Source organism: Musa acuminata, chromosome BXJ1-8, assembly GCF_036884655.1.
Source record: "Musa acuminata AAA Group cultivar baxijiao chromosome BXJ1-8, Cavendish_Baxijiao_AAA, whole genome shotgun sequence".
In the NCBI taxonomy this organism is placed as follows: domain Eukaryota; kingdom Viridiplantae; phylum Streptophyta; class Magnoliopsida; order Zingiberales; family Musaceae; genus Musa; species Musa acuminata.
Window position 1 is genome coordinate 11,739,646 of NC_088334.1, and position 21,890 is coordinate 11,761,535.

At 60.8% G+C, this 21,890-nt stretch overlaps 4 protein-coding genes across 7 annotated transcripts in view; 2 read left to right on the plus strand and 2 right to left on the minus strand.

Annotated features, from left to right (window-relative positions):
* LOC135587534 (4-coumarate--CoA ligase-like 4) overlaps positions 1–2,223 on the minus strand; it is a 65,648-nt gene extending 63,425 nt beyond the window's left edge. The window contains exon 1 of the mRNA XM_065079065.1: positions 2,083–2,223. The gene's annotated coding sequence lies outside the window, so the exon portion shown is untranslated. The remainder of the gene's footprint in view (positions 1–2,082) is intronic.
* LOC103994440 (4-coumarate--CoA ligase-like 4) lies at positions 1,939–9,891 on the plus strand. Of its 2 annotated transcripts, XM_009414771.3 has the most exons (5): positions 1,939–3,196; positions 8,645–8,790; positions 8,890–8,957; positions 9,046–9,148; positions 9,595–9,891. In XM_009414771.3, exons 1-5 carry the CDS (start codon positions 1,969–1,971, stop codon positions 9,706–9,708), a joined length of 1,659 nt encoding a protein of 552 aa, XP_009413046.2. In that variant the 5' UTR covers positions 1,939–1,968; the 3' UTR covers positions 9,709–9,891. The 2 variants fall into 2 exon arrangements, with proteins under 2 accessions (XP_009413046.2, XP_064935138.1); XM_065079066.1 differs by lacking the exons at positions 8,645–8,790; positions 8,890–8,957; positions 9,046–9,148; positions 9,595–9,891 and adding an exon at positions 8,430–8,588.
* A 4,915-nt stretch (positions 9,892–14,806) lies between these two features.
* LOC135680286 (uncharacterized) lies at positions 14,807–15,721 on the plus strand. Its single transcript, XM_065194167.1, has one exon. It carries the CDS (start codon positions 14,807–14,809, stop codon positions 15,719–15,721), a length of 915 nt encoding a protein of 304 aa, XP_065050239.1.
* Positions 15,722–15,783: 62 nt separating this feature from the next.
* On the minus strand, positions 15,784–21,488 carry LOC135587535 (4-coumarate--CoA ligase-like 4). Of its 3 annotated transcripts, none has more exons than XM_065079067.1 (3): positions 20,215–21,488; positions 16,184–16,254; positions 15,784–15,991 (listed from the first exon to the last, which is right to left on the minus strand). In XM_065079067.1, the coding sequence occupies exons 1-3, from the start codon at positions 21,440–21,442 to the stop codon at positions 15,809–15,811; spliced, it is 1,482 nt and encodes a 493-aa protein (XP_064935139.1). In that variant the 5' UTR covers positions 21,443–21,488; the 3' UTR covers positions 15,784–15,808. The 3 variants fall into 3 exon arrangements, with proteins under 3 accessions (XP_064935139.1, XP_064935140.1, XP_064935141.1); XM_065079068.1 differs by having other exon boundaries at positions 15,784–15,998; XM_065079069.1 differs by lacking the exon at positions 16,184–16,254.
* Positions 21,489–21,890: the final 402 nt, after the last annotated feature.

Below are 21,890 nucleotides of genomic sequence, written 5' to 3' on the forward strand. Positions count from 1 at the left end.
TCTTCCTATCACAAAAAAGTACATTCAAGATTTATTATTAAAGATAAACATGCATGATACAAAAGACATTACAACTCCCCTTTTTACTAGTGAATCACCGAAATTATGTGATGGAAGTCGAACCCACTCAATATCGACAAGTAGTTAGATTCTTATAATACTTAGCTCTTACCCATTTAGACATCTTATTTGTAGTTAATAAATTATCATAATTTATGTATCGATCATCTACTTCGCATTAGTCTATAGTCATACAATCTAATGAATATAGCACGCAACGGTCTATGCTAAACGGCCTCATCATTTAAGACTCCGGAGAAGTGCAGCGCATCAATTTTGTTGTTGTTTCTATTTCATTTCGGGATTCGGTGAGAGCTTATGGATAAAAATGGAGCCCTGGGCTGTCAATAACAAAGCATATGTAGGAGGAGAGATTTAATATCCTCAATAACAAAGCCTAAAAGATCAAGGGGGCATATTAATCCAATGGACTTTCGAAAGAGTCAATTGGAACTTTCAAAATATCAGGGGAACAAAATCCTTGGGTATCATGGCACTCAGAAATGCAACTTTCTACTGCCAATGGAAACAAAATCTATGTTCATCCATAGCCTTCTTCTCCTACATGGCACAACGTAACTTTGAAAAGAGCCAAAGATTCTGCCATGGAGGAGAAGTCTGGCATGATTGTCAATAAAAAATGGAAGTACAAGATGCCAAGAGAAATCTATGTACCAGTATAGATCGAAAAGAATATCTATAATAAAGAGGCTTAACGAAGGGTAATTTATATAAAAAAAAGTTTCTCATTTTTAAATTTTTTGGGATGACCTCTTCCATAATTAGTTTTTTTTTTTTTTATATCTTAAAAGCCCCTACATATATATAATCCCGACTAGATAAAAGCGATAGGATTATAATGATATGGTTCACGATAAGACAAAGGTAATCATGATGGGCCAAAAATAATAAGGCAAAAGTAGACGATGTCGACGGAATATAAATAATAGGGTCAAAGCGACAAGAGGGGTATTTAAGATATTTAAAAAGATATTAAATAAAAAATTACAGATATTATCCCTAAAAAAGGGCTTTTTCATATAAATCGCCATTAACAAACAGTCCCACCATGTTAAGTACTTTTTTTTAAAAAAAGGTAAGCGACATATTGGGCCCTTTTGATTTTGGAGGATGCATATTAATAGATAGAGCAAGATCTTAAGATACTATGCTTTTACAAGGAACACTGTGTACAAGCAAAAGAATATTTCTTCAATCAATCACATCCAATCCAATCGTTTATTACTCTAGGTCCATTGACGTGTGGGACTTATATGAATGGACGGATTGGATGAGAGGATCAAAGGAATTGGACGATGAAGATAGCAGAGTGAAAACAAAAAGTCACTCAGTCAACCTCGTCATGTCACGATGAGGTGCGTCTGCGTCAACCTTTTCCTCCACACAGTCCGATCGACAGCCGTCACCAAAAGGTGGACCGAATGCGTCAGATTCTCCCACACTGCACGTCCCGACCCGAGTGACTCTAATCTCCGAACGAAATGGGACCCGCCCCTCTCGTTCACTCGATGACCGCCGTGTCAGCTGGTAGTGGCCCAACCCGCGAGGTAGTCGGGTTACGAACCAAAAACTCCCGTCAAGTCTCCAACCTAATCGTGTCACGAGCCTAAAGGCCACATGTTGTGTGTGTTTGACTAAGATAAAATGAAAAAGAAATATTTAATTTGACGGAGTCCATTGTGGCGACTACACTCGTGGCAAATCTGATGGAGTCTACGGTGTCGACAACGCCGTCCCATTCCCACGTAAACATGTCCGCATTCCAACGAGCCACTCGCTGCCTCCTTCGGTCCCATTATTGATAGCAAGAATATATATATCTATATATATATACAAGAAAAAACGTGAAACAGAAAGCGAGAGGGACGAGTGCGGAGCGGAAGGCCGATGGGAAAAATGGTGTACTCGAGGAGTGGCGTCGACCCTCGGAGCGGCTACTGCGACGCGAACTCGACCTTCTACAGCAAGCGGCCGCCCATCGCCCTTCCCGCCGATCCCAACCTCTCCGTCACCGCCTTTCTCGCCTCTCGCCGCCACTCCGGCACCACCGCCTTCATCGACGCCGCCACCGGCCACCGCGTCTCATTCACCGCCCTCTGGCGGTCCGTTGCCGCGGTCGCCACCGCCCTCGCCTCCCCTCCCCTCTCCGTCCGCAAGCCCCATGTCGTCCTCCTCCTCTCCCCCAACTCGGTCCACTTTCCCGTCGTCTCCCTCGCCGTCATGTCCCTCGGCGCCGTCCTCACAACCACCAACCCCCTCAACACCCCAGTCGAGATCGGCCGCCAGCTCGCCGACTCTTGCCCTGTCCTCGCCTTCACCACCCGCTCCCTAATTCCTAAGCTCGCCTCCGCCCCTGATCTCCGAATCGTCCTCCTCGACGACCGCCGGCGGCCATCGGACGACCGCCGGATCGTTGCCACCATCGGCGAGATGATCGCGACGGAGCCGGACCCGGCCCGGACCGCCGGCGCCGTGAGCCAGGACGACACCGCCACGCTGCTCTACTCCTCCGGCACCACGGGCACCAGCAAGGGCGTCGTCGCCACCCACCGCAACCTCATCGCCATGGTCCAGATCGTCCTCGACAGGTTCAAGCTGGAGGACGGCGCTGAGCCGGAGACCTTCATCTGCACCGTCCCCATGTTCCACGTGTTCGGCCTGGTGGCCTTCGCCACGGGGCCGCTGGGCTCGGGGTCGACGGTGGTGGTGCTGTCCAAGTTCGAGCTGGGGGAGATGGTGCGGGCGATCAACGAGTATGGGGCGACGTACCTGCCGCTGGTGCCGCCAATCCTGGTGGCGATGGCGAACCAGAGCCGGCCGCTGCCGCTGGGCCGGCTCCGGCGGGCGCTCTCAGGCGGGGCGCCGCTACGGCGGGAGGTGATCGAGGGGTTCCGGGAGAAGTACCCCGCGGTGGAGATCCTGCAGGGGTACGGCCTCACCGAGACAACGGGGATCGGCGCCTCCACCGACTCGGCGGAGGAGAGCCGCCGCTACGGCACCGCCGGGATGGTCTCCCCCAACACGGAGGCCCGCATCGTGGACCCCGACTCTGGCGCGGCCCTCCCCGTGAACCGCACCGGCGAGCTGTGGCTTCGCGGTCCCTACGTCATGAAAGGTACGGCGCAAACGACTCGCCCCACCTGCTCTCACAATCCGTCATAACGCCCAACGCCGAAGCCGTTACGAACTATTATGACGGGATGTTATCAGCCGTTACAGCACGTTCTTTAGGACATAAGTGATGTAGCTGACTCCGATATTGTCGATTAATAGTGAAACAACGTGTTAATTTTTCCGTTATAACGGCCGTTATAATGGAAAGCAGTAGTTGTTTGGTAATGTGATTCGCTGGTGGTGGATTTTGTTATGGTAAATAACTGTTTTAGCCGTGGCCTCGGGGGCCGACGTGGCTTTGGTTCGGGTCCGGAAGGCGGGGATCTACCTAGGGGCGCTCCTCGGGGTCTCCCGGCGGCCGTGCGCGGCGGTTCGGGTCGGCAGGTCGGCTCGGCTGGTCGGGTCGGGAGGAAGCTCCGTCGCAGCGTCGGGAAGAGGCGACACCATCTCGCACCTACACACAGGTCGGGCCGGGGGCTCGGCCCGACCCCTCCGACGATCAAGTTAGCGATGATGTGGAGAGGGTTTTGGAGGAAAAGAAGTAGAAGTTCCTCCAAGTGTGTTGTGCTTGTCTCCAAAGTGTCCCCCCCTTTTCGTTTAGAACTCTGGGGTATTTATATATGAGTTTTGATGTTACCTAATGTGCCCGCTTGCAGGGGCAGGACAATACCTCACGATGGCGTCTGACATTGCCACTGGGGTTGCGTGGAGAACCGGGCTGCCGCAGGGTATAGGCGAGCCTCAGTCGATGTGCTCCTATGCCTCGGTCGAGCGCACGGAGTCAAAGCTCCTCGGGCAGTGTGCTGTTTAGGCATGGCTAACGTCATGGCGTGTCACATCACCATTTTTGCCCTTATCATATTCCCCCCTCGAAAGGAGCTATGCGTCGGTTGTCACGCAAGAGGAGTCCGATGCATGGCTTCTGTCTCCAGGTAGGCTGGCCGTGCGGACGCATTTCGGGGAGAACGGAGCCGCGGGGGCGAGGAGCACGACGCAGGCGGGCTAGCCGCGCAGGCATGTCCTGGGTGGCGTAGAGCCGAAGAGCCGAGGAGCACGACGCAGGCGGGCTGGCCGCGTAGGTGTGTCCTAGGTGGCGTAGAGCCGAAGAGCCGAGGAGCACGACGTAGGCGGGCTGGCCGCGCAAGTGTGGTCTCGAGGGCCATGCGGTCGAGTGGCACGACGCAGGCGGGTTGGCCACGCAGGGGGCCTCAGGCATTATGCGACCGAGGAGGTGGCCTCGGGCATTACGCGGCCGAGGAGGTGGCCTCGGGCATTACGCGGCCGAGGAGCACGATGCAGGCGGGTGAACCGCCCAAGCGTGTCTCGGGAGCATGGGGCCAAGGAGCACGACGCAGGCGTGCAGGCCGCGCAAGTCTGTCTCGGGAACATTGGGCCAAGGATCACGACGCAGGCGGGCAGACCGCGCAAGTGTGGTCGTGAGGGCCATGCGGTCGAGTAGCACGACGCAGGCGGGCTGACCGCGCAGGTGTGGTCGCGAGGGCCATGCGACCGAGTGGCACGACGCAGGCGAGGTGGCCGCGTAGGGGGCCTCGGGCATTATGCGACCGAGGAGGTGGCCTCGGGCATTAAGCGACCGAGGAGGTGGCCTCGGGCATTACGCGGCCGAGGAGGTAGGATCGGGCCGAGAGATAACTCAGGCGGGGAGGCCGCGCTGAGGTGAACTCGATAGTGTATGGCCAAGAAGCTCGGTGCAGGCAGGCTGCGACCGAGTGACACCGCTCAGGCGGGCAGGACGCTCTGAGGGGAGCTCGGCAGCGTGTGGCCGAGGGGTTCGGCGCAGGAGGGCCAACCGCGCCGGTGTGTCTTGGGAACATGGGGCCAAGGAACACGACGCAGGCGGGCAAGCCGCGCAGGTCTGTCTCGGGAACATGGGGCCAAGGAACACGGCGCAGGCGGGCTGGGGCAGCGCAGGTGTAGTCTCGGGTCGTGTAAAGCCGAAGAGCCGAGGAGCACGACGCAGGCGGGCAGGCCGCGCAGGCGTGTTCGCGAGGGCCATGCGGCCGAGTAGCACGACATGCGTCGGGCTGACCGCGCAGGCGTGGTCGCGAGGGCCATGCGGTCGAGTAGCACGACGTAGGCGGGCAGACCGCGCATGGGGCCGAGGCAGCAGGCTGCGCCGTCAGTCGAGGAGCTGACGCGGGCTGGCCGCGCATGGGGCCGAGGCAGCATGTTGGCTGTGCATGGGCCCGAGGCGCCGAGGCAGCGTGTTGGCTGCGCACGGGGCCGAGGAGTCGAGGCAGCGGGCTGCACCGTCAGCCGGGTTGCTAGCGCGGGCTGGCCGCGCATGGGACCGAGGCAGCAGGTTGTGCCGTCAGCCGAGGAGCTGACGCGGGCTGGCCGTGCATGGGGCCGAGGCAACAAGCTGCGCTGTCAGCCGAGCAACTGAGGCGGGCGACCGACATGGGGCCAAGGCAACAGGTTGGCTGTGCATGGGCCTAAGGGACCGAGGCAGCGTGTTGGCTGCGCACGGGGCCGAGGAGTCGAGGCAGTGGGTTGCACCGTCAGCCGGGCTGCTAGCGCGGGCTGGCCGCGCATGGGACCGAGGCATCAGGTTGTGCCGTCAGCCGAGGAGCTGACGCGGGCTGGCCGCGCATGGGGCCGAGGCAACAAGCTGCGCTGTCAGCCGAGCAACTGAGGCGGGCGGCCGGCATGGGGCCGAGGCAGCAGGCTGGCCGTCAGCCGAGGAGCTGACGCGGGCTGGCCGCGCATTGGGCCGAGGCAGCGTGTTGGTTGCGCATGGTGCCGAGGGGCCGAGGCAGCGTGTTGGCTGCGCATGGGGCTAAGGAGTCGAGGCGGCGGGCTGCACCGTCGGCCGGGCTACTAGCGCGGGCTGGCCGCGCAACGGGACCGAGGCAGCAGGTTGTGCCGTAAGCCGAGGAGCTGACGCGGGCTGGCCGCGCATGGGGTCGAGGTAGCAAGCTGCGCTATCAGCCGAGCAACTGAGGCGGGTGGCCGGCATGGGGCCGAGGCAGCAGGCTGCGCCGTCAGCCGAGGAGCTGACGCGGGCTGGCCACGCATGGGGCCGAGGCAGCAAGCTGCACATGGGCTCGAGGGGCCGAGGCAGCGTGTTGGCTGCGCATGGTGCTGAGGGGCCAAGGCAGCGTTTTGGCTGCGCACGGGGCCGAGGAGTCGAGGCAACGGGCTGCACCGTCAGCCGGGCTGCTAGCGCGGGCTGGCCGCACATGGGACCGAGGCAGCAGGTTGCGCCGTCAGTCGAGGAGCTGACGCGGGCTGGCCGCGCATGGGGCCGAGGCAGCAAGCTGCGCTGTCAGCCGAGCAACTGAGGCGGGTGGCCGGCATGTGGCCGAGGCAACAGGCTGCGCCGTCAGCCGAGGAGCCGACGCGGGCTGGCCGCGCATGGGGCCGAGGCAGCAAGCTGCGCTGTCAGCCGAGCAACTGAGGCGGGTGGCCGGCATGTGGCCGAGGCAGCAGGCTGCGCCGTCAGCCGAGGAGCCGACGCGGGTTGGCCGCGCATGGGGCCGAAGCAGCAAGCTGTGCTGGCTGGTCGCACGCGGGGTGCCGATGCGGGCGGGCTGGCCGCGCGCGTGGGGCCGACGCGGGCGGTTCGACCGCGCGCGTGGGACCGAGGAGTTGAGAAGCCGAGGCGCGCGGGCTGGTCGCGCGCGTGGGGCCGAGAAGCCGAGGCGCGCGGGCTGGTCACGCGCGTGGGGCCGACGCGAGCAGGTTTGGCCGCGCGCGTGGGACCGAGGGTTCGAGGCAGCAGGCTGCACCGTCAACCGGGCTGCTAGCGCGGGCTGGCCACGCATGGGGCCTGATGTAGTCTGCATCTGTTTAAGCCGTGGCCTCGGGGCCGACACGGCTTGGTTTGGGTCCGGAAGGCGGGATCTCCCTGGGGGCGCTCCTCGGGGTCTCCCGGCGATCGTGCACGGCGGTTCGGGTCGGCAGCTCGGTTCGGCAGGTTGGGTCGGGAGGAAGCTCCGCTGTAGAGCCTAGAAGAGGCAACACCGTCTCGCACCTACACACAAGTTGGGCCAAGGCGCTCGGCCCGACCCCTCCGACGGCCAAGTTAGCGATGTGGAGGGGGTTTTTGGAGGAGGAGGAGTTGCCTCCATAGAAGTGTGGAGTGTGAGTGTGCCTCCCTCCGGTCCTCTTCTTCCAACGAATAAGAGGGTATTTATAGGGGAGTATTCTGCTTGATGTGCCTCGGTCAGCGTGTTGGACTTGACCTTTGCAGGATATTAATGTGCCTCGGTCAACACGTTGGACTTGACCTTTGCAGGATGTTTAATGTGCCTCGGTCAGCGTGTTGGCCAGTTGGACCAAGTGTTGAGGCGTGATGGGACAGGTGACGTCAGCCCTAGTCTTGTCGCCATTATTTACCTCATCAGGGCCAAGGCAGCAAGCTGCGCTGGCTGGTCGCGCGCGTGGGACCGAGTGGTCGAGGCAGCGGGCTACACCGTCAGCCGGGCTGCTAGCGCGGGCTGGCCGCGCATGGGGCCGAGGCAGCTAGCTGCGCTGGCTGGTCGCGCGCGGGGTACCGACGTGGGCGGGTTGGCCGCGCGCGTGGGGCCGACGTGGGCGGTTCGACCGTGCGCGTGGGGCCGACGTGGGCGGTTCGACCGCGCGCGTGGGACCGAGGGGTCGAGGCGCGTGGTCTGGCCACGCGCGTGGGGCCGAGAAGCCGAGGCGCGCGGGCTGGTCGCGCGCGTGGGGCCGACGAGCCGAGACCAGCCCCAAAAGTCGTTGCTGCTGGTGCGGGTCGGTTGTAGTGGAGCAACCCAAGAGAAGGCTAACGTATCGTCATTCCGGGCCCTCCTTCTAGCGCCAATCTGTTATGGTAAATAACTTTTTTAGCCATGGCCTCGGGGGCCGACGCGGCTTTGGTTCGGGTCCGGAAGGCAGGGATCTCCCTGGGGGTGCTCCTCGGGGTCTCCCGGCAACCGTGCGCGGCGGTTCGGGTCTGCAGGTCGGGTCAGCAGGTCGGCTCGGCTGGTCGGGTCGGGAGGAAGCTCCGCCGCAGCGCCGGGAAGAGGCGACACCGTCTCGCACCTGCACACAGGTCAGGCCGGGGGCTCGGCCCGACCCCTCCGACGATCAAGTTAGCGATGATGTGGAGAGGGTTTTGGAGGAAGAGAAGTAGAAGTTCCTCCAAGTGTGTTGTGCTTGTCTCCAAAGTGTCCCCCCCTTTTTCGTTTAGAACTCTGGGGTATTTATAGATGAGTTTTGATGTTACCTGATGTGCCCGCTTGCAGGGGCAGGACAATACCTCACGTGGCGTCTGACATTGTCACTGGGGTTGCGTGGAGAACCGGGCTGCTGCAGGGTATGGGCGAGCCTCGGTCGATGTGCTCCTGTGCCTCGGTCGAGCGCACGGAGTTAAAGCTCCTCGGGCAGTGTGCTGTTTAGGCATGGCTGACGTCATGGCGTGTCACATCGCCATTTTGCCCCTTATCAGATTTATTTACAGAGTATTTCAAGAAGCCGGAGGCGACGAGGACGACGCTGGTGGAGGACGGATGGCTGAGGACGGGAGATCTGTGCTACATCGACGAGGACGGATACCTCTTCGTGGTTGACCGGCTAAAGGAGCTGATCAAGTACAAGGGATACCAGGTAATAAGACTCGGCTTACGGAGTCGACTCCTTCTGGTTACTAACGCACGTTGGATCTGATGAAATGGTGGATGTTTGTTCTTATCTCTGATCGATTAGGTAGCACCGGCGGAGCTGGAGGCCCTGTTGCTGACACACCCTGACATCGCCGACGCTGCAGTGATACCGTAATAATCTCTATCAAGCAATTATTGTCAAGCTGTCGAGCATTCCACCGCAATCGATCGGTAAAACTGTGTACTGTAATGAATGCAGGTATCCGGATAAGGAAGCTGGTCAGATCCCAATGGCGTATGTGGTGAGGAAGGATGGGAGCAATTTGTCTGAGGAGGAAGTGATCAAATTCGTAGGGAGACAGGTATATATCCATTCGAACATTTCCTATCCGTGGCATATAAGCGTAAATCTGACGTAGTTTCCTGCAACTATCGATTTCTCTTGAAATTTAGGGAAAGAAAGGTCGTGCATCTTCGCACTGTAATAATGCTATCCGTCCCGTCAACTATTTGATGCGATGACATTGATATTGCTCCTATGGTGAAGTAGTATCAGAAAGGAAAAATCATCTATTCAAAACTTATTCAGGCCACACATTAGAAATATATACAATTTCCGATGAATTCAAGTTTTGCAAGTTGGGTTATGTCGATCTCTCTCTCCATACATGAGGTCTTATTTACGGGGGGCTACAATCGATTGTTTGTTTGAACTCTTTGATGTCAATTATTATGATAGTGTAGTGAAGCTACAGATTATAAGAGTTGCTTTGTCTGATACGTCCTGCATTTGTGATACCAATAATAGGTGGCTCCGTACAAGAGAATCCGCAAGGTAGCATTTGTATTTGCCATTCCAAAGAATCCGTCAGGGAAAATATTAAGGAAAGACCTGGTCAAGCTCGCCACCTCCAAGCTGTAGCGACTCAAACTTGGATTTCCTTGGGATGCATAAATATACAAAATATTGAACTTGTAATGTCAAGCGTATCAAGTTAATCCTTAAATGTTTCCTACAAACCTGTTATGTATGTTAATAATCAAGTGCCTTTGGAGACAATAATGAATTATCTTCTATCGGTTCGTAGAAAATATGTTGGTTTGATTGCCTTGTGTTCAAGTATTTTATTGATTGATTTATTTATGTTGTGTCAAGTATTTTGTTCCTCGTCTCTCGCATATGGATTCATAGACAAGCAGGAAAGTCCACAATATTGGAACTTGTGTGATCCACATGTAATGTTGCCAAACATGAAATTTTTTTGTTGTTTGAGATAGATGGTGAAACCCAAAGAGGATGATGTGGCAAGTTCAATGACCTGATAATATATTATGTTGGATGTCCTGCACGTCCAACAGCCAACTATGAAGTAAAGCACCTACATGCTATTGGTGTCAACTTTAAGCCGTGGCCTCGGGATCAACACGGTTGGATTCAGATCCGATTGATTGGGGATTTTCCTGAGCGACCCTTGAGACTGCTGAGGTGGCCGACTACGGTGGTCCGATCATGACGGGACAATTGTTTCCACTGGAAGGGAACTCCTCGCCTGGGCACGCGGCGGGAGGCGCTCCGTTGTCGTCCCTGCACACAGGTCGGGTTGGGAGGTTTTTGTTTTTGTTTTTTCTCCTCCTCTCTCGAGTCGAACGTGAGAGTTTTTATAGGGAAGCTTACTATTTCCTGATGTGCCCGTTTGCAGAGGGCAGGCCCGTACTTTCGATAGCGTCCTACACCAATGTGGGTGTTGTGTGAAGAACCGTGCTTGCGCAGGATGTGGCGTGTCCTGATCGTCGTCCTGGTCTGTCTCGATCGGGCGCGTCAAGTCAAACCGAGGTGTGGATCATTAGCTTATGTCAACACACGTCACATTATTACCACTATCACATGCAACCGTTGGTTGGCACGTTGGCAAGGCTGTGCGATCACGTGGGTGTCCCGAGTTCCGCATAGCGGTAGTGACCACACTGTGTCGAATAATTTCATATATCCATGGATCATTTAAAGGACTAAGATGGAACAGATTATTAACTCCAAAAGCCACATGAGACGTAAACATACAAGTGCTTTTTCGATGATGTGATATTCCCTAGGCTCAGTTTTTTATTATTTTATTTCATTTTTTCTTGCAATTGATGAGGAAAATAATGGCGACAAGACTGGGGTTGACGTCACCTGTCCCAGATGTCGCATCACGCCTCAGTCTTGGTCAAACGAATCGGAACGCCGATCGAGGCACATTAATACCTTGCAAAAGCCAAGTCCAACACGCTGACCGAGGCACATTAATACCAGCCTGCTCCCTGCAAGCGGGCAGCTCAGGAAGTAGAATGCTTCCCTATAAATACCCTCTTGTTCATTAGAAGGGGGGAGGACAAGCACAACACAGTTGGAGTCGTCTCTTCCTCCAAAACCCTCTCTATATCGCTAACTTGGCCGTCGGAGGGGTCGGGCCGAGCACCTCGGCCCGACCTTTGTGCAAGTGCCAGACGGGGTCGACTCTTCCAGGCGCTGCGACGGAGCTTCTTGCCAACCCGACATCCAAACCCCTGAACTGAGCCGCGTTGGCCCCGAGGCCACGGCTTAAACAGATGCCCCCCGCATCATTTTGGCGCTAGAAGGAGGGCCGGAATGACGGTACATATGCTTTCTCTTTGGTTGCTCCACTGCAGCCGACCAGCACCACCAGCAGCGACTTCTAGGGCTGGTCTCGGCTCGCGTCGGCCCCTCGGCCCCACACGCGCGGCCAGCCCGCGTCAGCTCCTTGGCTGACAGCGCAGGTTGCTGCCTCGGCCCCACGCGCGCACCTCGGCTCCTCGGCCACAAGCACAGCCAGCCCGCGCGCCTCAACTCCTCGGCCCCACGCGCGACTAGCCCGCGTCAGCTCCTTGGCTGACAGCGTAGCTTGCTGCCTCAGCCCCACGCGCGTGACCAGCCCGCGCGCCTCGGTTCCTCGGCCCCACGCGCGCGGCTAGCCCGCACGCCTCGGCCCCATGCGCGGCCAAGCCCGCGTCAGCTCCTCGGCTAACGGCGCAGCTTGCTGCCTCGGCCCCATGCGCGGCCAGCCCGCGTCAGCTCCTCGGCTGACGGCGCAGCCTGTTGCCTCAGCCCCATGCACGGTCTGCCCGCCTGTGCCGAGCACCTCGGCCACACACTGTCGAGATCCACCTCGGTGCAGCCTGTCCGCCTGTGTCGCGCTGCTCGGCCGCATGGTGCCCGAGACCACGTGTGCGCGGCCAGCCCGCCTGCGTCGTGCTACTCGGCCGCATGGCCCTCGCGAACACGCCTGGGCGGTCTGCCCGCCTGCGTCGTGCTCCTCGGTTCTTCGGTTTTATGCCACTCGAGACCACACCTGCGCGGCCTCAGCCCGCCTGCGTCGTGTTCCTTGGCCCCATGTTCCTGAGACAGACCTGCCCGCCTGCGTCGTGCTCCTTGGCCCCAGGTTACCGAGACAGACCAGCGCAGCCTGCCCGCCTACGTCGTGCTCCTTGGCCCCACGTTCCCAAGACACACCGACGCGGTCGGCCCTTCTGCGCCGAGCTCCTCGGCCACACGCTGCCGAGCTCCCCTCGAAGCCTCCTGCCCGCCTGAGCGGCGTCACTCGGCCGCAGCCCGCCTGCGCCGAACTTCTCGGCCATACACTGTCGAGTTCACAGCACGACCTGCCCGCCTGAGTTGTCTCTTGGCCCAGGCCATCTCCTAGGTCGCATAATGCCCGACCCCACCTCCTCGGTCGCGTAATGCCCGAGGCCATCTCCACGGCCGCGTAATGCCCAAGACCACCTCTGATCGGCTTGCCCAACGAAGTTGTGCTCCTCGGCTGCGTGTCGATCGAGACTCGCCCACGCGGCCTGCTTGCCTATGTCGTGCTCCTCGGCTTATAGCCCGAGTCGCTCCAATTCGACCACCAACTTGCGACTCGTCGGCTTGGCTCATAGCCCGAGTCGCTCCAGTTCGACCTCCGACTTGCGACTCGCCGGCTCAGCCCATCACCTGAGACACGCCTACGAGGCCTGCCCGCTTGGTCGTGCTCCTCGCCCGCACGTTGTCCGAGACCACGACCTCTGCTCGGCTTCCCGATTGAGATGTGCTCATCAGTCGCACATTGCCCATGGCCCAAGACACACCTGTGCGGCCTCCCCGCCTGCGTCGTGCTCCTTGGCGCATAGCCCGAGTCGCTCCAGTTCAATCTTCGACTTGCGACTTGCCGGCCCAGACCATAACTCGAGTCGCTCCAGTTCGATCTTCGACTTGCGACTCGCCGGCTCAGACCATAGCCCGAGTCGCTCCAGTTCGATCCCCGACTTGCAACTCGTCGGCTCAGACCTTAGCCCGAGTCGCTCCAGTTTGATCCCCGACTTGCGACTCGCTGGCTCAGACCTTAGCCCGAGTCGCTCCAGTTCGATCCCCGACTTGCGACTCGCCGGCTCAGACCTTAGCCCGAGTCGCTCCAGTTCGATCTCCGACTCGCCGGCTCGGACCATAGCCCGAGTCGCTCCAGTTCGATCTTCGACTTGCGACTCGCCGGCTCCGACCATAGCCCGAGTCGCTCTAGTTCGATCTCCGACTTGCGACTCGCCGGCTCAAACCATAGCCCGAGTCGCTCCAGTTCGATCTTCGACTTACGACTCGTCGGCTCAGACCTTAGCCCGAGTCGCTCCAGTTCGATCTCCAACTTGCGACTCGCCGGCTCAGACCTTAGCCCGAGTCGCTCCAGTTCGATCCTCGACTTGCGACCGCCGGCTCAGACCTTAGCCCGAGTCGCTCTAGTTCGATCTCCGACTTGCGACTCGCCGGCTCGGACCAAAGCCCGAGTCGCTCCAGTTCGATCTTCGACTTGCGACTCGCCGGCTCAGACCATAGCCCGAGTCGCTCCAGTTCGATCTCCGACTAGCGACTCGCCGGCCCAGACCATAGCCCGAGTCGCTCCAGTTCGACCTCCGACTTGCGACTCGCCGGCCCAACCTGTCCACCAGCCTTATGCTCCTCGGCTCCGTTATCCCCGAAATTGCGTCTGCACGACCAGCCCACCTGAAGACAGAAGCCATGCGTCAACCGACGCATAGCTCCTTTCGGGGGGGGAATATGATGAGGGAAATAATGGCGACAAGACTGGGACTGACGTCACCTGTCCTAGATGTCGCATCACGCCTCAGTCTTGGTCAAACGAACCGGAATGCCGATCGAGGGACATTAATACCCTGCAAAGGCCATGTCCAACATGCTGACCGAGGCACATTAATACTAGCCTGCCCCCTGCAAGCGGGCAGCTCAGGAAGCAGAATGCTTCCCTATAAATACCCTCTTGTTCATTAGAAGGGGGGAGGATAAGCACAACACAGTTGGAGTCGTCTCTTCCTCCAAAACTCTCTCCACATCGCTAACTTGGCCGTCGGAGGGGTCGGGCCGAGCGCCTCGACCCGACCTTTGTGCAGGTGCCAGACGGGGTCGACTCTTCCAGGCGCTGCGACGGAGCTTCTTGCCGACCCGACATCCGGACCCCCGAACTGAGCCGCGTTGGCCCCGAGGCCACGGCTTAAACAGATGCCCCCCGCATCATCAATGTTGTTTTAATATTAACCAAAGAAATACGTAAAAGAGTACCCCGATCTGATCGGCGGAAACCATGGAGATTGATCGAGAAGGAGTGACGAAACTCGTGGATCAACGTGGGGCCCGCGGCTGACTGGGCTCTGATGCCCGGGCCTCGATGCGTGCACCTGCTTCTGCTTCTGCGTCGCGTTAAGTTGGTCGGGTGTTGGTGTCTGATGAAGGGGGTGTGAGTGTGTTTATGTATGTGTTTGCAGGATAGGACGAAATATCCGGGTAGTGCGACTGCCGCGTTCTCGTTGTGTTGTTGACCCCACAACGCGTCGACCTTGGCCGGCCAAAAGATGGGATGGAGACACCGAAGAAATGAGCTCCCATAGCCTGTGTGCATCGGCAGCTCCCACACCGACACACTCAATCTTATATACGCTTGCAGTTGCTAAACAAGTAGAAGAAGAAGAAGAAGAAGAAGATGGTCGTAGGAAAGTTCAGGCGCTCAGAATCCTTTCCGGCCCCGAAGCCTGCAGGGGGCCGCGCCGCCGCCGCCAAGAGCTCCTTCCGCACCCGATGCATCAGTCTCCCCTCCCGCTCCCACCCCATCGCCACCCACCTCGCCGACGACCTCCATGCCGTCCTGTCGTGGCCCCCTGCCCCATCTTCCTCCTCCGCTGCTGTCCACTGGCTCTCCGACGGCCTCGCCCGACTTCACCTCCTCCTTGCGGGGCTCTACGACGTCCTCCAGCTTCCCCAGGCCCACGACCCCCTCCGATGCCGCCACCGCCGCCGCTCCCCCGCCCTAGCCGACCGCTTTCTCGACGACTTCCTCCGCCTCGCCGACGCGCACGGCTCCTTCCGTGCCGCTGCCATCGCCCTCAAGCAGCACCTCGCGGCCGCCCAGGTCGCGATTCGCCGCCGCGACGTGCAGCGCCTCCAGCCCTGCCTTCGCGCCCTGCGCCGCGCGGGAAAGGGGCTGGCCGATCTCGCCGCGTCCGTCCGCGAGATCAGGAGGAGGCCGCCGACCGCTTCTGCCGCAGGGGCAGTGACGGACGCCGAGGAGGTGGAGGTCGCCAGGGTGATGTGGGAGGTCGCCGTCGCGGCTGCGGATGCCTCGAGGGTGGTGTTCCTCGGTGTGGCGCAGATGTCCATGGCCGCGGCGGAGGCGGCGGAGGCAGTGACGTGTCGGTCCGCGTGGGCCGCCGCGGTGCTGAGGTGGAGGGACAGAGGAAGGTCGAAGTCGTCGAACAAGAAGGTTTTGCGGGAGGAGGTGATGACAGAAAAGGAGGAGCGGGAATGGCGGAGGACGGCGTTGGAGAGGCTGGGGGCAGCGGAGGACGGCATGGTCAACATCAGAGTCACGCTCCTCAACGTTATCACTCCCGCCACCTAAAGATGTCTTTCGAATAACAAGAAATTAAAAGAAAAATCGAAATATTGGCAAACGGGAACGCATATCAAAATATTACTGTCATTATTGTTAGGGTAAATAACTTTTATAGCCGTGGCCTTGGGCCGACGCGGCTCGTCCAGGGGTCCGAATGGCGGGGATCTTGCGTGGCGTGCCTGAGGTCCTTCTGGTGGCTGATCGCGGTGATTTGGATGTCCCGTCAGGGGGAGTGCTCTGCCGCAGCGTCGAGGAAGAGGCAACGTCGTCTCGCACCTGCACACTAGTCGGGTCGGAGGTTCGACCCGACCCATTCGACGATCAAGTTAGCGATGTGGAGAGGGTGGTGGAAGAGGGAGTGCTTCTGTTTCAGTTGTGTTTCTTCCTCTCCTTTTCAGCCAAATTAGTAATTAAGAGAGAAAGGGTAAAATTAGGCTATCGAGCACGTCGACCGAGGCATGCCCATACCTTGCGGTAGCCCGGTCCTCCACATAGCCCCAGTGGCCATGTCAGACGCCACGCAATGTACTGTCCTGCCCCTGCAAGCAGCCACATCAGGTAAATACCCCACAGTTCTAAACGAAAAGGAGAGGAAGAAACAGATGCAGACTACATCAGGCCCCATGCGTGGCCAGCCCGCGCTAGCAGCCCGGTTGACGGTGCAGCCTGCTGCCTCGAACCCTCGGTCCCACGCGCGCGGCCAAACCTGCTTGCGTCGGCCCCACGCGCGTGACCAGCCCGCGCGCCTCGGCTTCTCGGCCCCACGCGCGCGACCAGCCCGCGCGCCTCGGCTTCTCGACTCCTCGGTCCCACGCGCGCGGTCGAACCGCCCGCGTCGGCCCCACGCGCGCGGTCGAACCGCCCGCGTCAGCCCCACGCCCGCGGCCAGCCCGCCCGCATCGGCACCCCGCGTGCGACCAGCCAGCACAGCTTGCTGCTTCGGCCCCATGCGCGGCCAGCCCGCGTCGGCTCCTCGGCTGACGGCGCAGCCTGCTGCCTCGGCCACATGCCGGCCACCCGCCTCAGTTGCTCGGCTGACAGCGCAGCTTGCTGCCTCGGCCCCATGCGCGGCCAGCCCGCGTCGGCTCCTCGGCTGACGGCGCAGCCTGCTGCCTCGGCCACATGCCGGCCACCCGCCTCAGTTGCTCGGCTGACAGCGCAGCTTGCTGCCTCGGCCCCATGCGCGGCCAGCCCGCGTCAGCTCCTCGACTGACGGCGCAACCTGCTGCCTCGGTCCCATGTGCGGCCAGCCCGCGCTAGCAGCCCGGCTGACGGTGCAGCCCGTTGCCTCGACTCCTCGGCCCCGTGCGCAGCCAACACGCTGCCTTGGCCCCTCAGCACCATGCGCAGCCAACACGCTGCCTCGGCCCCTCGGGCCCATGTGCAGCTTGCTGCCTCGGCCCCATGCGCGGCCAGCCCGCGTCAGCTCCTCGGCTGACGGCGCAGCCTGCTGCCTCGGCCCCATGCCGGCCACTCGCCTCAGTTGCTCGGCTGATAGCGCAGCTTGCTACCTCGACCCCATGCGCGGCCAGCCCGCGTCAGCTCCTCGGCTTACGGCACAACCTGCTGCCTCGGTCCCGTTGCGCGGCCAGCCCGCGCTAGTAGCCCGGCCGACGGTGCAGCCCGCCGCCTCGACTCCTTAGCCCCGTGCGCAGCCAACACGCTGCCTCGGCCCCTCGGCACCATGCGCAGCCAACACGCTGCCTCGGCCCAATGCGCGGCCAGCCCGCGTCAGCTCCTCGGCTGACGGCGCAGCCTGCTGCCTCGGCCCCATGCCGGCCGCCCGCCTCAGTTGCTCGGCTGACAGCGCAGCTTGTTGCCTCGGCCCCATGCGCGGCCAGCCCGCGTCAGCTCCTCGGCTGACGGCACAACCTGATGCCTCGGTCCCATGCGCGGCCAGCCCGCGCTAGCAGCCCGGCTGACGGTGCAACCCACTGCCTCAACTCCTCGGCCCCGTGCGCAGCCAACACGCTGCCTCGGTCCCTTAGGCCCATGCACAGCCAACCTGTTGCCTTGGCCCCATGTCGGTCGCCCGCCTCAGTTGCTCGGCTGACAGCGCAGCTTGTTGCCTCGGCCCCATGCACGGCCAGCCCGCGTCAGCTCCTCGGCTGACGGCACAACCTGCTGCCTCGGTCCCATGCGCGGCCAGCCCGCGCTAGCAACCCGGCTGACGGTGCAGCCCGCTGCCTCGACTCCTCGGCCCCGTGCGCAGCCAACACGCTGCCTCGGCGCCTCGGGCCCATGCACAGCCAACATGCTGCCTCGGCCCCATGCGCGGCCAGCCCGCGTCAGCTCCTCGACTGATGGCGCAGCCTGCTGCCTCGGCCCCATGCGCGGTCTGCCCGCCTACGTCGTGCTACTCGACCGCATGGCCCTCGCGACCACGCCTACGCGGTCAGCCCGACGCATGTCGTGCTACTCGGCCGCATGGCCCTCGTGAACACGCCTGCGCGGCCTGCCCGCCTGCGTCGTGCTCCTCGGCTCTTCGGCTTTACGCCACCCGAGACCACACCTGCGCTGCCCCAGCCCGCCTGCGCCGTGTTCCTTGGCCCCATGTTCCCGAGACAGACCTGCGCTGCTTGCCCGCCTGCGTCGTGTTCCTTGGCCCCATGTTCCCAAGACACACCGGCGCGGTTGGCCCTCCTGCGCCGAACCCCTCGGCCACACGCTGCCGAGCTCCCCTCAGAGCGTCCTGCCCGCCTGAGCGGTGTCACTCGGTCGCAGCCTGCCTGCACCGAGCTTCTCGGCCATACACTATCGAGTTCACCTCAGCGCGGCCTCCCCGCCTGAGTTATCTCTCGGCCCGATCCTACCTCCTCGGCCGCGTAATGCCCGAGGCCACCTCCTCAGTCGCTTAATGCCCGAGGCCACCTCCTCGGTCGCATAATGCCCGAGGCCCCCTACGCGGCCACCTCGCCTGCGTCGTGCCACTCGGTCGCATGGCCCTCGCGACCACACCTACGCGGTCAGCCCGCCTGCGTCGTGCTACTCGACCGCATGGCCCTCACGACCACACTTGCGCGGTCTGCCCGCCTGCGTCGTGATCCTCGACCGCATAATACCCGAGACCACCCTGCGCGGCCAGCCCGCCTGCGCCGTGTTCCTTGGCCCAATGATCCCGAGACAGACTTGCGCGGCCTGCACGCCTGCGTCGTGCTCCTTGGCCCCATGCTCCCGAGACACGCTTGGGCGGTTCACCCGCCTGCGTCGTGCTCCTCGGCCGCGTAATGCCCGAGGCCACCTCCTCGGCCGCGTAATGCCCGAGGCCACCTCCTCGGTCGCATAATGCCTGAGGCCCCCTGAGTGGCCAACCCGCCTGCGTCGTGCCACTCGACCGCATGGCCCTCGAGACCACACCTGCGCGGCCAGCCCGCCTGCGTCGTGCTCCTCGGCTCTTCGGCTCTACGCCACCTAGGACACACCTACGCGGCCAGCCCGCCTGCGTCGTGCTCCTCGGCTCTTCGGCTCTACGCCACCCAGGACATGCCTGCGCGGTTAGCCCGCCTGCGTCGTGCTCCTCGCCCCCGCGGCTCCGTTCTCCCCGAAATGCGTCCGCACGGCCAGCCTACCTGGAGACAGAAGCCATGCATCGGACTCCTCTTGCGTGACAACCGACGCATAGCTCCTTTCGGGGGGGGAATATGATAAGGGCAAAAATGGTGATGTGACACGCCATGACGTCAGCCATGCCTAAACAGCACACTGCCCGAGGAGCTTTGACTCCGTGCGCTCGACCGAGGCATAGGAGCACATCGACTGAGGCTCGCCTATACCCTGCGGCAGCCCGGTTCTCCACGCAACCCCAGTGGCAATGTCAGACGCCACGTGAGGTATTGTCCTGCCCCTGCAAGCGGGCACATCAGGTAACATCAAAACTCATATATAAATACCCCAGAGTTCTAAACGAAAAGGGGGGGACACTTTGGAGACAAGCACAACACACTTGGAGGAACTTCTACTTCTTTTCCTCCAAAACCCTCTCCACATCATCGCTAACTTGATCGTCGGAGGGGTCGGGCCGAGCCCCCGGCCCGACCTGTGTGTAGGTGCGAGATGGTGTCGCCTCTTCCCGACGCTGCGGCGGAGCTTCCTCCCGACCCGACCAGCCGAGCCGACCTGCCGACCCGAACCGCCGCGCACGGCCGCCGGGAGACCCCGAGGAGCGCCCCTAGGTAGATCCCCGCCTTCCGGACCCGAACCAAAGCCACGTCGGCCCCCGAGGCCACGGCTAAAACAGTTATTTACCATAACAAAATCCACCACCAGCGAATCACATTACCGAACAACTACTGCTTTCCATTATAACGGCCGTTATAACGGAAAAATTAACACGTTGTTTCACTATTAATCGACAATATCGGAGTCAGCTACATCACTTATGTCCTAAAGAACGTGCTGTAACGGCTGATAACATCCCGTCATAATAGTTCGTAACGGCTTCGGCGTTGGGCGTTATGACGGATTGTGAGAGCAGGTGGGGCGAGTCGTTTGCGCCGTACCTTTCATGACGTAGGGACCGCGAAGCCACAGCTCGCCGGTGCGGTTCACGGGGAGGGCCGCGCCAGAGTCGGGGTCCACGATGCGGGCCTCCGTGTTGGGGGAGACCATCCCGGCGGTGCCGTAGCGGCGGCTCTCCTCCGCCGAGTCGGTGGAGGCGCCGATCCCCGTTGTCTCGGTGAGGCCGTACCCCTGCAGGATCTCCACCGCGGGGTACTTCTCCCGGAACCCCTCGATCACCTCCCGCCGTAGCGGCGCCCCGCCTGAGAGCGCCCGCCGGAGCCGGCCCAGCGGCGGCGGCCGGCTCTGGTTCGCCATCGCCACCAGGATTGGCGGCACCAGCGGCAGGTACGTCGCCCCATACTCGTTGATCGCCCGCACCATCTCCCCCAGCTCGAACTTGGACAGCACCACCACCGTCGACCCCGAGCCCAGCGGCCCCGTGGCGAAGGCCACCAGGCCGAACACGTGGAACATGGGGACGGTGCAGATGAAGGTCTCCGGCTCAGCGCCGTCCTCCAGCTTGAACCTGTCGAGGACGATCTGGACCATGGCGATGAGGTTGCGGTGGGTGGCGACGACGCCCTTGCTGGTGCCCGTGGTGCCGGAGGAGTAGAGCAGCGTGGCGGTGTCGTCCTGGCTCACGGCGCTGGCGGTCCGGGCCGGGTCCGGCTCCGTCGCGATCATCTCGCCGATGGTGGCAACGATCCGGCGGTCGTCCGATGGCCGCCGGCGGTCGTCGAGGAGGACGATTCGGAGATCAGGGGCGGAGGCGAGCTTAGGAATTAGGGAGCGGGTGGTGAAGGCGAGGACAGGGCAAGAGTCGGCGAGCTGGCGGCCGATCTCGACTGGGGTGTTGAGGGGGTTGGTGGTTGTGAGGACGGCGCCGAGGGACATGACGGCGAGGGAGACGACGGGAAAGTGGACCGAGTTGGGGGAGAGGAGGAGGACGACATGGGGCTTGCGGACGGAGAGGGGAGGGGAGGCGAGGGCGGTGGCGACCGCGGCAACGGACCGCCAGAGGGCGGTGAATGAGACGCGGTGGCCGGTGGCGGCGTCGATGAAGGCGGTGGTGCCGGAGTGGCGGCGAGAGGCGAGAAAGGCGGTGACGGAGAGGTTGGGATCGGCGGGAAGGGCGATGGGCGGCCGCTTGCTGTAGAAGGTCGAGTTCGCGTCGCAGTAGCCGCTCCGAGGGTCGACGCCACTCCTCGAGTACACCATTTTTCCCATCGGCCTTCCGCTCCGCACTCGTCCCTCTCGCTTTCTGTTTCACGTTTTTTCTTGTATATATATATAGATATATATATTCTTGCTATCAATAATGGGACCGAAGGAGGCAGCGAGTGGCTCGTTGGAATGCGGACATGTTTACGTGGGAATGGGACGGCGTTGTCGACACCGTAGACTCCATCAGATTTGCCACGAGTGTAGTCGCCACAATGGACTCCGTCAAATTAAATATTTCTTTTTCATTTTATCTTAGTCAAACACACACAACATGTGGCCTTTAGGCTCGTGACACGATTAGGTTGGAGACTTGACGGGAGTTTTTGGTTCGTAACCCGACTACCTCGCGGGTTGGGCCACTACCAGCTGACACGGCGGTCATCGAGTGAACGAGAGGGGCGGGTCCCATTTCGTTCGGAGATTAGAGTCACTCGGGTCGGGACGTGCAGTG

What these genes read in the sequence shown, in the direction of transcription:
- LOC103994440 (XM_009414771.3), top strand. Translation starts at nt 1,969, where the DNA reads ATGGGAAAAATGGTGTACTCGAGGAGTGGCGTCGACCCTCGGAGCGGC. An exon ending in TCAAGTACAAGGGATACCAG is followed by an intron (nt 8,791 to 8,889) that starts GTAATAAGACTC and finishes CTGATCGATTAG; the next exon opens with GTAGCACCGGCGGAGCTGGA. An exon ending in TCAAATTCGTAGGGAGACAG is followed by an intron (nt 9,149 to 9,594) that starts GTATATATCCAT and finishes TACCAATAATAG; the next exon opens with GTGGCTCCGTACAAGAGAAT.
- LOC135587535 (XM_065079067.1), bottom strand. Translation starts at nt 21,442, where the DNA reads ATGGGAAAAATGGTGTACTCGAGGAGTGGCGTCGACCCTCGGAGCGGC. An exon ending in CGGTCCCTACGTCATGAAAG is followed by an intron (nt 16,255 to 20,214) that starts GTACGGCGCAAA and finishes GGCTGCTTGCAG; the next exon opens with GGGCAGGACAGTACATTGCG. An exon ending in GAGGACCGGGCTACCGCAAG is followed by an intron (nt 15,992 to 16,183) that starts GTATGGGCATGC and finishes ACTAGTGTGCAG; the next exon opens with GTGCGAGACGACGTTGCCTC.
- LOC135680286 (XM_065194167.1), top strand. Translation starts at nt 14,807, where the DNA reads ATGGTCGTAGGAAAGTTCAGGCGCTCAGAATCCTTTCCGGCCCCGAAG.